The 13,805-nt window shown below is 49.5% G+C and overlaps 1 protein-coding gene across 1 annotated transcript in view; it reads right to left on the reverse strand.

Moving 5' to 3' along the window:
* Positions 1-666: 666 nt before the first annotated feature.
* Nid1 (nidogen 1) overlaps positions 667-13,805 on the reverse strand; it is a 71,110-nt gene continuing 57,971 nt past the window's right edge. The window contains exons 15-20 of the mRNA XM_047520757.1: positions 10,455-10,581; positions 6,632-6,803; positions 5,575-5,732; positions 4,497-4,620; positions 3,557-3,669; positions 667-2,640 (exon numbers count right to left, since the gene is read on the reverse strand). Coding sequence (XP_047376713.1) covers positions 2,519-2,640; positions 3,557-3,669; positions 4,497-4,620; positions 5,575-5,732; positions 6,632-6,803; positions 10,455-10,581 — 816 coding nt within the window. The 3' untranslated portion in view covers positions 667-2,518. The remainder of the gene's footprint in view (positions 2,641-3,556; positions 3,670-4,496; positions 4,621-5,574; positions 5,733-6,631; positions 6,804-10,454; positions 10,582-13,805) is intronic.

Consider the following 13,805-nt stretch of genomic DNA (forward strand, 5'->3'; position numbering starts at 1 on the left):
AAGTAGTACCATATTTTGGTTTTGATTTGCATTTCTGTAATGACTAATGATAAGGAAATCCTTCCTTTGTCTGCAGTACTGGGCATTGACCCCAAGGCCTTACTCACATGTACCAGGAAAGCACTTTAACACTGAGTTATGTTCTCAGTCCTAGAAGCATCTTTTCACAAGCTTATTGGCCAACTGTATTTGTTTTCTGAAATTTTTTGTTGTTGTTGAGTTGTAGATCTTTACATTTTTGCATCTTAATTCTTTTTTTGGTACCAGAGATTGAACTCAGGGACACTCAACCACTGAGCCACATCCCCAGCCCTACTTTGTATTTTATTTAGAGACAGGATCTTGCTGAGTTGCTTAGCACCTTGCCGTTGCTGAGCTGGCTTTGAACTTGGAATCCTCCTGTCTCAGCCTCCCAAGCTGCTGGGATTACAGGCCTGTGCTACCAGCCCGAGCAACTGGTCGGTTTTCCCACCATGAATCTGCCTCCCAACAGAATATCTCTTCATTCAAAAAAATATGGAGGCTTTCTTTTTAACAAAAATTTAATTTCCTGCACTAATATTTGTACAGCTGTAAACTCAAGGAATCATTCAACACTTGTAAAATATGGGGGAACAGTTAATAAGCACCTTCAATGTTTCCACAGTTTAAGAACTTACCATTTAAGACATTTTAGAATGACTCTATTGAAATGAGTAAAAGTTATGAAAATTATACATCATGTTGAACACTTGATATAGAGGGTTTGATATGGAATGATAAATACAAAAAGACTATTGAGTTGTGCTACATACAAGATCCATGTGTTCCCCAAATCTTGTGATTCTTGGGGACATAGTTGCCTCTCAAACTCCAATTATCTAGGGAAAGCCACCCTCCCAACTCAGGTTCCCAGGTACTGCAGAAGCAGGCGAGGATAGAAGCAGGAGGGGCTGGGGGTGCTGAGTGTCTAGGGCTTGATGAAAAGAGGGGGTCTCTTCCACAGGAGAACTTCAGGCAGAATCTTCTACATCCTCAGGGATAAGCATTTTTGGCAAAACATACCATTCTCTCTTTGGTACTAATTAAGGATTTTTGTTATTGTTGTTCCTAGTCCTCTTTCCTTCCCCTTCCTCTGGGGTTCTCCTTTCCTGCACTCCATCAGTCTCTTCAGCATTATTTAAAGGTTTAGTTACTGCTGTTCTTGAATTCCCCCCAACACTTCCTCTCGGACTTTCCTGCTCTCCATTAGTCTCTCTCTGGTGCTTCCCACTGAGTCTTCTCTATCCCCTTGCTCCACACTCTACTGACTCAAACTCCTTATGCCCAACTTTCAATCCAAAAGTTCTAGATTGTTTTAAGAATCTGGAAAGCAGTTGGGAAAAAAAAGATAACATTAGCTACTCATATGGTCAGATTTTTTTGTAGAAACATAAACATGAAATGAAGCAATGGTCCCTTGAATTAGACCAACGAGAAATTAAGGGTCTAGACTATTACCATAAACACTCAACTAGATCATCCTGGATTGTGTCTTTAAGTGAGAATACAGCCAGCGAGAGGCAATAGATAGAGGGAGAAACAAAGAAGTGAGTTTATGGTTGAGAATATATTGGTTCTCAGGCATGGAGGACAGAGGTGAAGGTCCATGATGGGTCACCTGGAACCAGTTCCAGTTTGTGCCTCAGATATGTCTCCACGAGGAGACAGAAACATAGGTGCCAGCAGTGGGGCTGAAGACCAGCACAGCATTAGAGATCAGAGACTTAGAAGCAGGCACTTTGGACAGAGAGAAATAATTTGGTAATCTTTGGTATAATTTAAGGCACATGAAAATAATCCCCTATCCTCAAACATCTGAAAAATCCTACCACAGGACACCTCTCAACTTAAGGCTTTGACTACCCAGGGCTACTGCTGAAATGCCAATGTTTTACTCAGGGGGTGCTGCTCATTAGCATCCACTAAATGCCCATATGTTCTTAGGATGGAATGATTAAAAGGCAGAGCATGCGCACTACAGTTGTCGGCTCAGGGAGGTTGAAGGTGGTGAAAAAGACGGGAGTAAAGGGAGGAGTGTGAGGGCTTCCTCCCTCCTTCCCTTCCTTCCTCCCGACTTCACCTAGGCAGGCCCTGGCTGGTGTGACGAGGAGCTACCAGGATGGTGGCTGGCTCAGAATCAAGGCTGAGCTCATAAGGCCACAGAACGGTGGACCACTTAGGCCTGTGAAGAGTCTGCTCACCCTGGGGAAAGGACCTAGGGCACTGGATGGAACATAATTTTCAGGGCTCTAAAAGCTCATCTGAGGATTGGGGCCGGGGTGGGTGATCCTGTCCTCATGTAGGAGTAGAGCTTTTCCCACTGCAGAAGTCCAGAGTGTATGTTCTAGAGAAGAGTGAGGGAAAAGTTGTTGCTCAGGCTGGGCTAGACCTGGGCCCAGTGGTCACTCAGTTGGAGGACAGTTTTCAGTCTGGACCAAGTAGTTTCAAGTAGGGTGTTGCTGTGAAGTACTTGGAGGGGGATAAGACACTCCGGTCCTCATTTCCGCTCGATACAGTCAACTCCCAGGGTGTTGTCAGGGCAACGACAGCTCCTGCTCCCTGGGGTGGCCAAGCAGAGGTGGGTGCAGCCACCATTGTTCACCGAGCAGTAGTTGTGACCTGGAAAAGGCAGAAATCAGTTCTGCAGCCCCTCTCTGAACTGACTTGACAGCCATTTAAGAGAGTGGCCTCCCTTTTAACTCTTTGGGTTTTCTAAAAGGACAAGCTCATTAGGGATCCAGAGGATGAGGGAACACTGTGCACAGCACTCAGCTAAAGCTGAGCTAGTTATCTTTCCCTCATCACTACACTAGATGGGCAAAAGCAGATTCCTCATTTGGCAGCTACATAGATTCATCACTGAAGCTATTAAACAGGCCTCACGGAGGGTTCCCAGCTCCAACACAGAGCTGGAATTTTCCAGTACAAAGTACTCACCATCTCGCTTGCACACTCACCTTCACTGGGACTGGGCAGAGGAGGGAAGGTCAGGAGCAAGGCCTTCAAGAGGCAGTGCAGCACAGCTTGGGGAGCCAGGCACCTGGACCTCCCTGCAGCTCTGACTCTGTGAGTGTAACTCTGAGCAGGCTGCTTATAAAACGGCATAATAATAGTGCCTGCTGCAGAGGTTTCTGCAAGGACTGAATGAACTCCGAGTTGTTCATCAAGTGCCTTGCTCACAGCACACACCATGTTGGGTTTGCAACCCTTTGTGTTATTATTAACTATTGCTGCCACTAGGCCAAAGGGATGAACAGTTAAAGCTGCAGAGAGCCTAACATTAATGTTAACCTTTTGGGAACTTGAAGACCAAACACCTGGAGGCCCAGTCTGAGACTCAAGACTTTTCCCGCCACATCCACTTCACATTTTTTGTTTGTCTGGCTCACCACTCAGTGACGGGGATCCTTGGTGGCTGAACCTGCAGCTCTCCCACAGCGGGATCAGGCTACTAGCAGAGGCATAGGTGGCAGCCAGCATGTGGGCACTGAGGAGCACCCCCCTGCCCCCGAGAGATTCAGCATGGGTGAGGTACCTTGGGGACACTGTGACAAAGCAGTGGTGATGCCATACAGCCGGGTCTGCTTGTGAGGGTGGAAGGAATCCGTCTCTCTGGAAATAGCTAGGTCGACAGTGACCACGGAGTTCCTATAAAGCGTGGAAGGGCAGAGGTTAAGAGCACATTTGGTGGCTTGACCTTTCCTCCACAGGGCAGCCTCTGCCAGTTTGGGGAAAAATTGGAGAGGCCATAAATAGACATGGGGGCCCTAGGCATCCCTCCCACCTCCTGGGGGTCAAGCCTGCATTTCTTGGGCTTCCTTTATTATCATTAGTATTATTTTATTTTATTTTTTAGTTGTCAATGGATCTTTAAAAATTTTATTTATTTATTTATATGTGGTGCTGATTATTGAACCCAGGGCCTCACACATGCCAGGCAAGCATCTACCATTGAGCCATAACTCCAGCCTCCCTTGGGCTTCTTAAAGGCAAAAATCAGCTTGCTCTTCCCTCACACTCCAAGTTCCAAGAGAGACCTGATCGGTATCCAGAGGCCCTGGACAGCCTTTCCCTCAGGCTAACCCTCCATCTGCAGGAAAGGGTGGTCAAGAAGAGACTAGGATACTGCCGTTTAAGGACAATAACAAAGTAGGGTGTGAGGCAGGCATTGAGTCCCCCAGCTAAGTGACCCTGGCCAGCTCCTGGGAAAGAACAAACTTACTCAGGAAACCCAAGTTTACAGACTTGAAATACCCAGCTAGGGGCATCCAGAAGATAAATGGCACCTCCTGCTCTCCCCAGAGCCCTTCCCTCCCTCCTCCACTCTCCTCTATCACAGCCAGAAGGGTGACAGTGAGGGGACATCTCTCAAGACTCAAAGACCAAGACAAGAGGCCAGAAGGGAAGGGCCTGGCCTCCCAGAGACAGGGTGGGACGGCAGGCCCGCCCAGTGCCCATGGCCGCGGTGGACGTACGTCTTCCAGTCTGTGTAATACAGATTCTTCCCGTAGCTCGTCACAGCAAAGGGGTACTGGAGGCCTTCTAGAACCCTGCGTCTGCTGGGCTGACCCGGGTTCAGGCATTCCGCCCGATGGGTGCCTGTGTGCGGCAAAGACAAGGCGCTCGCTGTTCACGCAGGAAATGGGCCCTTGTGTCACGAGACCAGACCAAGGAGGGCGAGGGCGGGAGAAGCCCTGCGCTGCTCGGGGGCACGCGGAGCCTGCTCTTCCTCCCTTCCTGCCCCTTTCGTCTGTCCCACCCCTGTGTCCTGCGCCCACACCTGGTCCTGCAGGGAGACAAGAGCCGGGGCAGAGGAGCCGCACCTCAACCCTAGGCTTCCTCCTCTGGCTCTCGATCAAGCCCTCCTCCCTGGGTTCAGAGTGCTCGAGAGCATGCTTAGCAGCCATGCGCAGGCGGCCAGCGAGGCCTGCGCCACGCCAACCAGGAGGCTGATTTCTCATTTCAGAGTTCACCTCACTCCTGCCCCAGCTAGACGGGCCAAGTCCCATGGTCTGCACCCTGTGTGCCCCTGACCGGGTCGGGAATGGAGAAGGAACGCAACAGATGCTTACAGAGAGGGATGGTGGATGATCCTCCCCAACTGGCATCCTGTCCACACTCCTAGCCTGAGGGACACCCACACTGGCCAAAGCAGGGCACACAGCAGGGACTGCATGGGGGCTGCTTTTCTTGTGTCTTCCTGGGCTCAGAGTCCTGTCTAAGCCCACAGGGACACAAGGGAGCCATGGGAACATGAGCAGAACTGCTTAACAGGTACCAGGATGGCGGGGGCTCTGCACAATGCCACTCAGAACAGGGGTCGGCCACCTCTTAAAGGGCCAAGTAGTGATTATACTAGGTTCTGTAAGCCAAGAAGTAAAATCCAGGGTGGTACCCAGGTGTTCATATAACCACTTAAAACGCAATGTGTTACAATATAAAAACCATTCAGAGCTGCCCGTTATACAAAGCCAGGCTACAGGTAGAATCACAGTTGGTTAACTCCTGCCTGAGATCAAGGATGCCCCCAGACAGCATCAAGCTCCCCGTCACCTGCATCCACCCAGCACAACTGGGACGAGAAGGCATCAAAGGTCAGGCCATTGGGCAGGCCCAGGTCATCCTGCACAAGGACCCTCCGGTTCGTGCCATCCATGTAGGAAGTTTCAATTTTGGGGCGGTCTCTGTTCCAGTCTGTCCAATAAAGGTTCCTAGCGAAGGGAAAGAGGAAGAGAAATGTTGAAGATGTTGAGAGAAATGCTAATAAAAATCACTTTTAAGGAATCTGAAGACAAGACTGGCAGACAGGAAAACAAGGCCTACACAGGATCTGGAGGTGCTAAGGAGCATTTCCTTGTGCAAGGACCTTTGGACTTGTTCCTCCTCAAATTTAGTTATTCAGTTACTAATGAATCCAGTTCCCTTTAACCTCAAACCTGACAAACCTCAAACAAGCTGTTAACAAAACAAAACACAGTAACTGGCATAAACACGCTACAGTACCCAGCATGCTGCCATTGCACAGGAGGGCACGGCCGGCCCCGGGGACTGACTAAGGCAAGCAGCAGAGGCTAGAAGAGGTGTTGGTCAAGGTCCCTGCTGTCCAGGAGGTAGCTGAGCGCCCACAGCACTGGGGAAGGAACCAAGGTGCGTAGGAGCCAGAGGCCTGGCGTGTGAGATTCAGAGTTGCAGGGAGGGGAAAGAGAAAGCAGCAACACACCGAACAAACACCGGAAGGCGTCTCCCGGGGTCTCAGGATGGGCTGCCCCGGGATGGAGCCCCAGGGTGCGTCTGTGCCACCCTGACAGGGTTCATGCAACCTGAGAGTGGATCCACATCCAGCCCACATGGAAGACGCCCAGTTTCTGAGCTGTCACCTTACAAAGTCTCTTGGTAGAATATTTGAAAAAGAGCATGGTGTGGAGTCCCTGTTGTAACCAGAGTGCTGGCATTTCACTAAGGAGACCTGTCGGTCACCCACTGCAGGCCAACAGGCATCCCGGGCTGATGTTAGGAGAGCAATGCTGGAGCTAGAACCTCACGTCTGGGAATATCCAAAGGGCCAGATGCAAATAGAGTAGAGGCACAACACACATTTACACAGAAATACCCTCTCACGGAATCCGTCACGATGCCTCTTGGATTCACCAAATCGGTCTCAAAAAGCACTCGACGCTGCGTGCCATCCAGCTTTGCCACTTCTATTCGATCCAGGTGGGAATCCGTCCAGAAGATGTTGCGGCCAAGATGGTCAACAGCAATACCCTCCGGGCTTCCGAGGTCTAGAACCAAAGACAGGGCTCCTCTGGTTGCTTTCTCTAAGCAGGTGAGATTAGGCTTTTCTTTTTCTTTTGCAGCACTAAAGATCAAACCCAGGGCCTCGCCCATGCTAGGCAAGCGCTCTACCACTGAGCTACGTCCCCAGCCTAAGATCACCATTTTGGGGGGAGAGGTGGGGGATGCTGGAGATTGAATTCAGGGGTAATTTACCACTGAGTTTCATCCCCAGGTGATTTATGTTGTATTTTGAGATAGGGCCTCACTAAGTTGCTCAGGGCCTCACTAAGTTGCTAAGGCTGGCTCTGAACTTGAGATCCTCCACGATCCTCCTGCCTCCATCTCCCGAGCCACTGGGATCACGGGATCAGTCTTTTCTGATGGCTCATGCTGCTTCACAGGGCAACCGATCCGTGCACTTTGAGAAACCGCATGGAATGTGAAATGCATATTGTTTCTAAGATAAGCAACGTAAAGTGACAAATGTAAGAATGTCACTCATTCGCTCCTTGTCTGTTCCTGTGCACTGCACTGGGAACCAGGACAGGAACAGACTACAAAGTTGTGGCCCTGGCCATCAAGGAGACCATAGCCAATCTCCGTTCAGACTGAGTTACTGGGACCTAGAGGAGGGACACTGGACCCAGCCTGCGGGGACCAGGAAAAGTTCCCTGTGGGTGGGGACACCTTTCAAAGTTCACTTCTAGGAGACCAATAGGAATTTGTTAGGCAAAGATCCTAGATTAGGGTTTTCGGGTAGTGGGCCAGCACACAGGCAGGAAGGAAGACTGGGCAAGGCTTGACGTGAACTCTGTCATTTTATATGGCCGGGGACCATACGACTGGAGAGTGGCCAGAGACAAAGAGAGGATGCTTGGGTGGTGAGTTTAGAGATAACTCCCAGGCAAAGGGAGGCATGGGAAGGTCTCAGGGTGGTGATGGGACAACTGATCTTTCCCATAAATTATGGGGACAAAGACATTTCAGGGAAACCATGTTTTCAGGAAACTGCAGCTCTCAGGACTTTCATACATGCATAAGGGGTAACAAAAAGGGGGGCCAGTTTCTGAACCCCAGCAACTGTTGTCACTACATGGCAGAGTCCTCACGGTGAGCCCTCGGCACTTGATCCAAAGGTCAAGATCCCTATGGTTTCCTGACTATAAATTTTTCAAAAGTTAAAAACTGACATTGTGGGATTTGTTGGTAGTGCTTGGGGTTCTTCCCCTGAATGGAGGATTGAGGGTCCCTGAGCATGGCTGGGGTGCAGGCAGGAAGGGGAAGAGGCTGCTCTCCCTGGGGTAGGAGAACCATCCCAATACCACGTTCCCTGGTCTGTGCATGAGTGACGATCCCTCAGCCCACTAGAATCAGCCTTCACTGGACCCCAGCACAGCCGTGGGCTCCGGGTGCTGTGAACACCGAGCCTTGGGACAGGAGCCCCCAGCAGAAGGTGAGGATCAGACACCACACTTGAACTCTATCTTCATTACTATCCACACCCAAAGGAGAGCCTTGGATCTTCCCCAGACCCCTAGAGGCCAAAGGAGAGCAGGAGGTCCCGTTGGTTTCCAGAAGGAACCTGGACAATCCATCCTGTGCACAGGAGGAATGAGGGCATCCGCAAAAGCGTGGGCTGCCCTAGGACAGTGTCTTCACAGGCAATGAGAGGAGCCCCCCAGGGAGCCACCAAGCCTCCCTCCCCCACCCAGCAAGACGCTGCTCTGTGGGCTGCTCTTCCAAAGGGAAGGCCTGGAGAGCCCATCCCCTTCCCACAGGAGACAAAGAGGGCAGACGGCAAGGTGATGTGTCGCCCACTGCTACGTCAAAAGGAAATAGAAGAGGACAGTCATTAAAGACATATGGTCAGGACTTTAGTGCATGGGAAGAAAGACAAGCCCTGGATTCGGACTGTAGGAAACCAGGGTGAAAAGGGAAAATACCCAGTGCCACCTGAACTCCCCAGGGAAGAACCCGCCTGTGTCATGCCACGGAGTTTGCTGGAAGTTTCTTTCTCATTTTGGTTTAATTCTGGGTTTCTGCAGGAAGCAGGCTTTTGCTTGAAATGTTTCTTGCTGTGCTGAAAGCTTTCTTGGATGATTATCAACTCCAAAGGCAACAGGAAATAGCAGAAGATGACCTACTCGCCTCTTCCACCGGGTTTTGAACTTGAATTGTGAAAATAGGAAGAGCTTTTCAATAGAGATGAGGGGCAAAAGGGCATTTTCAAAGCTCTGCTTATTAAGCCAGAGCAGGAGAGTAGTAGAGTAGAGCAAGAACACTCGCAGACATCATTTAGTACCCCATCAGTTTCCAGAAAGGGATTCGGGTCCAAGGGCAAAGCCAGGCAGATTCAGCTCAGACTCAGTTTGATTCCTGCGCATCGTCTCTAGGGAAATCACCGAGGAAGGAAAAGCGTGCCCCAGGGGCAACTCCAGGACATCAACGGTGAGAGCAACGTGAACTTGGCAGTTGATGAAGCCACACTCAGTCCCAAGTAAAAAGAAACACGAGGTGCGGCCTCTATCTTGCAGAGATGCATCTTTGATTTGAATATTAACAGAGGAGGCAAGAGTGCTTTACACACCAAATAACATCGCCAAGGCAGTATCTTTCGAGTAAGAACATTCTGGAGTCAGCTGATGAGACCTGACTTAAGCAACGCGTACTGCTGGACAGTTTGGTACAGGGGAATTTGTACAGATCCTGGGATTTTTATTATAATGGTCTCCATCTAGATAAAGCATACCCAAATAAGATGGTCTAGAGTTGACAAATGGAGGCATTAAAATAATGCAGAGCCCCTGACTTACTTCAGCAGCCTTCAGCTACGGGACGGAGGTGAACTGTGGAGGTGGGACGTGCCAAGCCAGCGTGCGCTTCACGCTCAGTGACCAACACACACAGAACTGTCTGAAGATTCAGCCCGGTGTGCTGCACTCCTCTGACCAAGTAAGTACCAGGAGTGTGAGAAAGAAAAGAGCAGCAACCCCCACCCCTACGCTGCAGGTTGAAGAGACAGCCCTTTATCTTTTTTTCTTGTATTTAGATAATTTTAGTTTAGATGCACATGATGTCTTTATTTTTTCATGTGGTACTAAGACTTGAACCCAGTGCCTCCTACACGCTAGGCAAGCACTCTACCCCTGAGCCCCGACCCCAGCCCCAACAGCCCTTTCCCTTGACGACTGCCTCAGGCACAGGCTCAACTCTCAGGCTGGGTAGTGCCAGGCGACTCTCCTGACCTGGTGATTCACCGGCCTGTGGCTTAGGGCTCCTCCTGGAGCACACTGCGGTGCCCTCTGAGCACCTGGCTCAGCAGCCAAGGGAGATTGTGTCACAAACAGACGGTGAGTTTGGCCTTGATGGTTTGAAGCTGACCACGTGAGCGCTCAGAGAAAGGCTCAGGCCTCTGTCCTGTTTTGAGGTTATTCTCCTGAGGCTATCTGGCAATGAATCTCAGCCCTGGCTCCCTGATTTAATGGTGAAGCCCCTCTTCAGAGGAGCTGGGAGGGTGGTGCTTTGAAGCAGATCACCCACGGCCCACTGCACACCACCAGACCCTGGGAGCATCCTCACGCTCCCCCTCCCCTCCCACCCAGAGCCGCTCGGACCACCAGGAGCAGAGCCAAAGGCGACAGCGTCTACTGGCCCACCTTGTCGGATGATGGTGGCTGGCTCCCCGCCGTGCAGGCTGGCTCTCCCGATGGAAGGTTCACTGATATCCGTCCAGTAAATCATCTTGTCCACACAGTCGAAGGCCAGTCCAATGATGACTTTCGCCTGGAAGTGAAGACCAGTGGTGAGAACAGTCCACTACAGCAGCTGAGTAACGGGCTGGATAAACGCTTGGGTAAACGACTTCCAACCTGACCTGACCTCACGGGCAAAAGTAAAAGCCGAAACAAGAAAGCTCTGAGAAAAAAATCATACAGTGTCCTCACACTCTTCCGCATGAGCTCACCTCCTAGGCCAAGCGTCCAGTACAGACAGGCAGACTGCAGGACACTCCAGGTCACAGGATTGCACTTCAAAATTGTTACAGTGGGTTGTAAATACGAATGCCATAAGCCCATACTATATTTAGATACAGGTTATAGATTAAGTTTACATTATAATTAGACATTTATATTATATATTGTATTCGCTTTCTTATATAAGTAGCCACCAACTAACTAGATAGCCTCTGAATACAAGGCGGTTCTGTGCACCCATGGGCAGACACGACCGAGTGACCATCGTGACCAGGCACTCAGGCCCCACCTCTGGGTCCCTCTCCCACTGCGTCCATGCTCAGCAGCTTCTCTGACCCTCCCCTTAGGAAAGAAGGAACATTTCCTGTTGTAAACACACGGAGACTCTCTTTCCACACACCAATTCTTACCAAAGAAAAGCACAAAAGAATCAGAGGAAACAGGTGACTAGTTTTTGTACATGTGATTGGAATTGAACAAAATAATTTACCGGGCCATTCTTACGTTTGAAGAGCCACTGGGAGCCAGCTACTGGAGTAAGTGGACCTCTTTAAGGGAGCTGAGCAAGAAACCTGCGTCCTTGATTACGGATCAGCTTCCTTATCCTCCAGCACTGTCCAGGGATGTCTGACCACCCTGGCCGTCTTCTGCAAGAACCTTGTTAGGCCGGTTGAGCCAGAATCCCCCTCAACCTTCCTTAGTGATTCCCCCTTCACTGACCCTTATGCTGCTCCTAGACTATAAATCCCCCCCTGTCCAAGCTGTGTTTAGAGTTGAGCCCCAAACTCTTCCTCATTTAAGACCCAGTTGAGTGGCCCCTATACCTATTGAGATGGTCCTGAAAAAGCCTCTTTATCAGGCTTTAATGAGCATTAATAATTTTTTCTTTAACATCATCATGTATAATGAACTATGGTGATATTTAGACAAGAATCCATCCTAGTAAAAACATCGAGTAACTTAAATTGTCCAAAGTCTCCAAACAAGCCCTTTCCCCACAGGGTGTTTTGGTAAAGCCTAGTTCACTTCTCTTGCAAATTAAAGTATTTGAAAACTAGGTATTTTAGATAAATTTTAGCCACTGGGAGAACTGGGTGAAAGGTGCACAGGATCTCTCTACACTAGCTTTTGATCTTCCTGTGGTTCTATAATAATTTTCAATCAAAAAGTTAAAAACAAAACAAGGGCACAAACTTGATCAAAGAGAAAGAACTTCATCTCTAGACGTTGCTCTTGAGAAGCCTGAGAAAGTTGGCAGCCTGTGCGATCTCAGCCCATAATGAGGTCAGGCTCTGTCAGCAGCCTGGGAACATGGAATTGTCCAGGTACAAGAAACCCTGGGGTGGGTGCTTGGTTGTGGACACAGTACGAGGCATCATGAGGCCAGGCAAAGGCTCAGGAGGGAGGCTCTGAAGATTAGAACCACCCTTTACTGGGAAAATCAAGGTTATCATCACATACTTCCCCTCAAGAGGTCAGGGCAAAGGGACAGTGACCCCTACCTCACACCACATACAAAAGTAAACTCAAACTGGATCAAAGGCCTAAACTTAAGAGCTAAAACTATAACACACTTAGAAGAATATACAAGGGAAAAGACTTTTGACATTAGACTAGGCAAAATTTGTTGAATGTGACACCAAAAGTACAGGCAATGGAAGAAAAAATTGGCTGATTAGACAAAATCAACATGTAAAATTCTGTGCACTGTAGGATACAATCCACAGAATGAAAGGGCAACTCCTGGAATGGGAAAAAATATTAGTAAGCCAGGCGCAGTGGTGCACACCTATACTCCCAGCAGCTTGGGAGACTGAGGCAGGAGGATCGTGAGTTCAAAGTCAGCCTCAGCAAAAGTGAGGTGCTAAGCAACTCAGTGAGACCCCGTCTCTAAATGAAATACAAAATAGGGCTGTGGAATGTGGCTCAGAGGTTGAGTGCCCCTGAGTTCAATCCCTGGTACCCGATCCCCCCCCAAAAAAAGAAAAAAAAAAAAGAAAAAGAAAATATTAGCAAAACATATATCTTATCAGGGGTTAATTGTCAGAATATATATCTAAAAAACCTCTTACAACTAACTCAACAAAAAGCTGATTTTAAAAATGAGCAAAGGACTTGAATGGACAAAAGAATGGCCAATGCACACTTGATGACATGCTCAATACCACTAATCATTAGGGAATCATAAATCGAAACCCTAACAGGACAGCACCTCACACCCATTAGGATAGCTATTATCATGGGGAAAGAAGGCAGAAGACAGCAAGTGCTGTAAGTACGTGGATAAGCTTGAACGCTTGTGCTCTGCTGATGGGAATAAACAATGGTACAACCCCTGTGGGAACAGCAGCGCGGTTACTCAAAAAATCAAACAGGGTTCCCACGGGCGCCTTGAGGGTCCGCAGCCACTGGAGGGTATGCGTCCAAAGACATGAAAGGAGGGACTTGTGCTCACAGCAGCATAATTCACAACAGCCAGAGGTGGAAGCAACCACTGTCCACTGACAGAAGAGTGGCTGATCCATACGTGGTGTGTATACACAGGGAATGCGACTCTGCCCCAGAGGAAGGGCCTTCCGACGCCTGCTGCAGCGTGGACAAACGTGAGGACGACATGCCCAGCGAAGAGTCAGACACACAAAAACAAGCACGGTATGATTCCAAAGTACCAGGAGGAGTCAAATGGCTAGGGACAAAAAGTACCATGGTGGCCGCCCGGGCTGGGGCAGGGCGAGAGAGGACGAGGAGGGGGTTTGGGCAGATGGCGATCACTCCAGGCGATGGAGGTGGCGGCCACACACTGTGCAAGAGCTCAGGACATTCTCTCCCTGGGTCCTGGGGGAAACGACCCCACAGGGAATTTAGCCCATTCCCGCTCCCTGGGAGCCTGTGCTGGAGAAACCTGAGGCTGATCCTTGGAGGACAGGTTTTCGCCAGGGCCACTGGGAATACACGATCGCTCAGGCGGTTGTTCAGCAAATGATTCTGAGCGCTTCCCACGCGCTGTTATGGGTGTGTAAATGCTACTGTGAA

This window comes from Sciurus carolinensis, chromosome 12 (assembly GCF_902686445.1).
Source record: "Sciurus carolinensis chromosome 12, mSciCar1.2, whole genome shotgun sequence".
Lineage (NCBI taxonomy): Eukaryota > Metazoa > Chordata > Mammalia > Rodentia > Sciuridae > Sciurus > Sciurus carolinensis.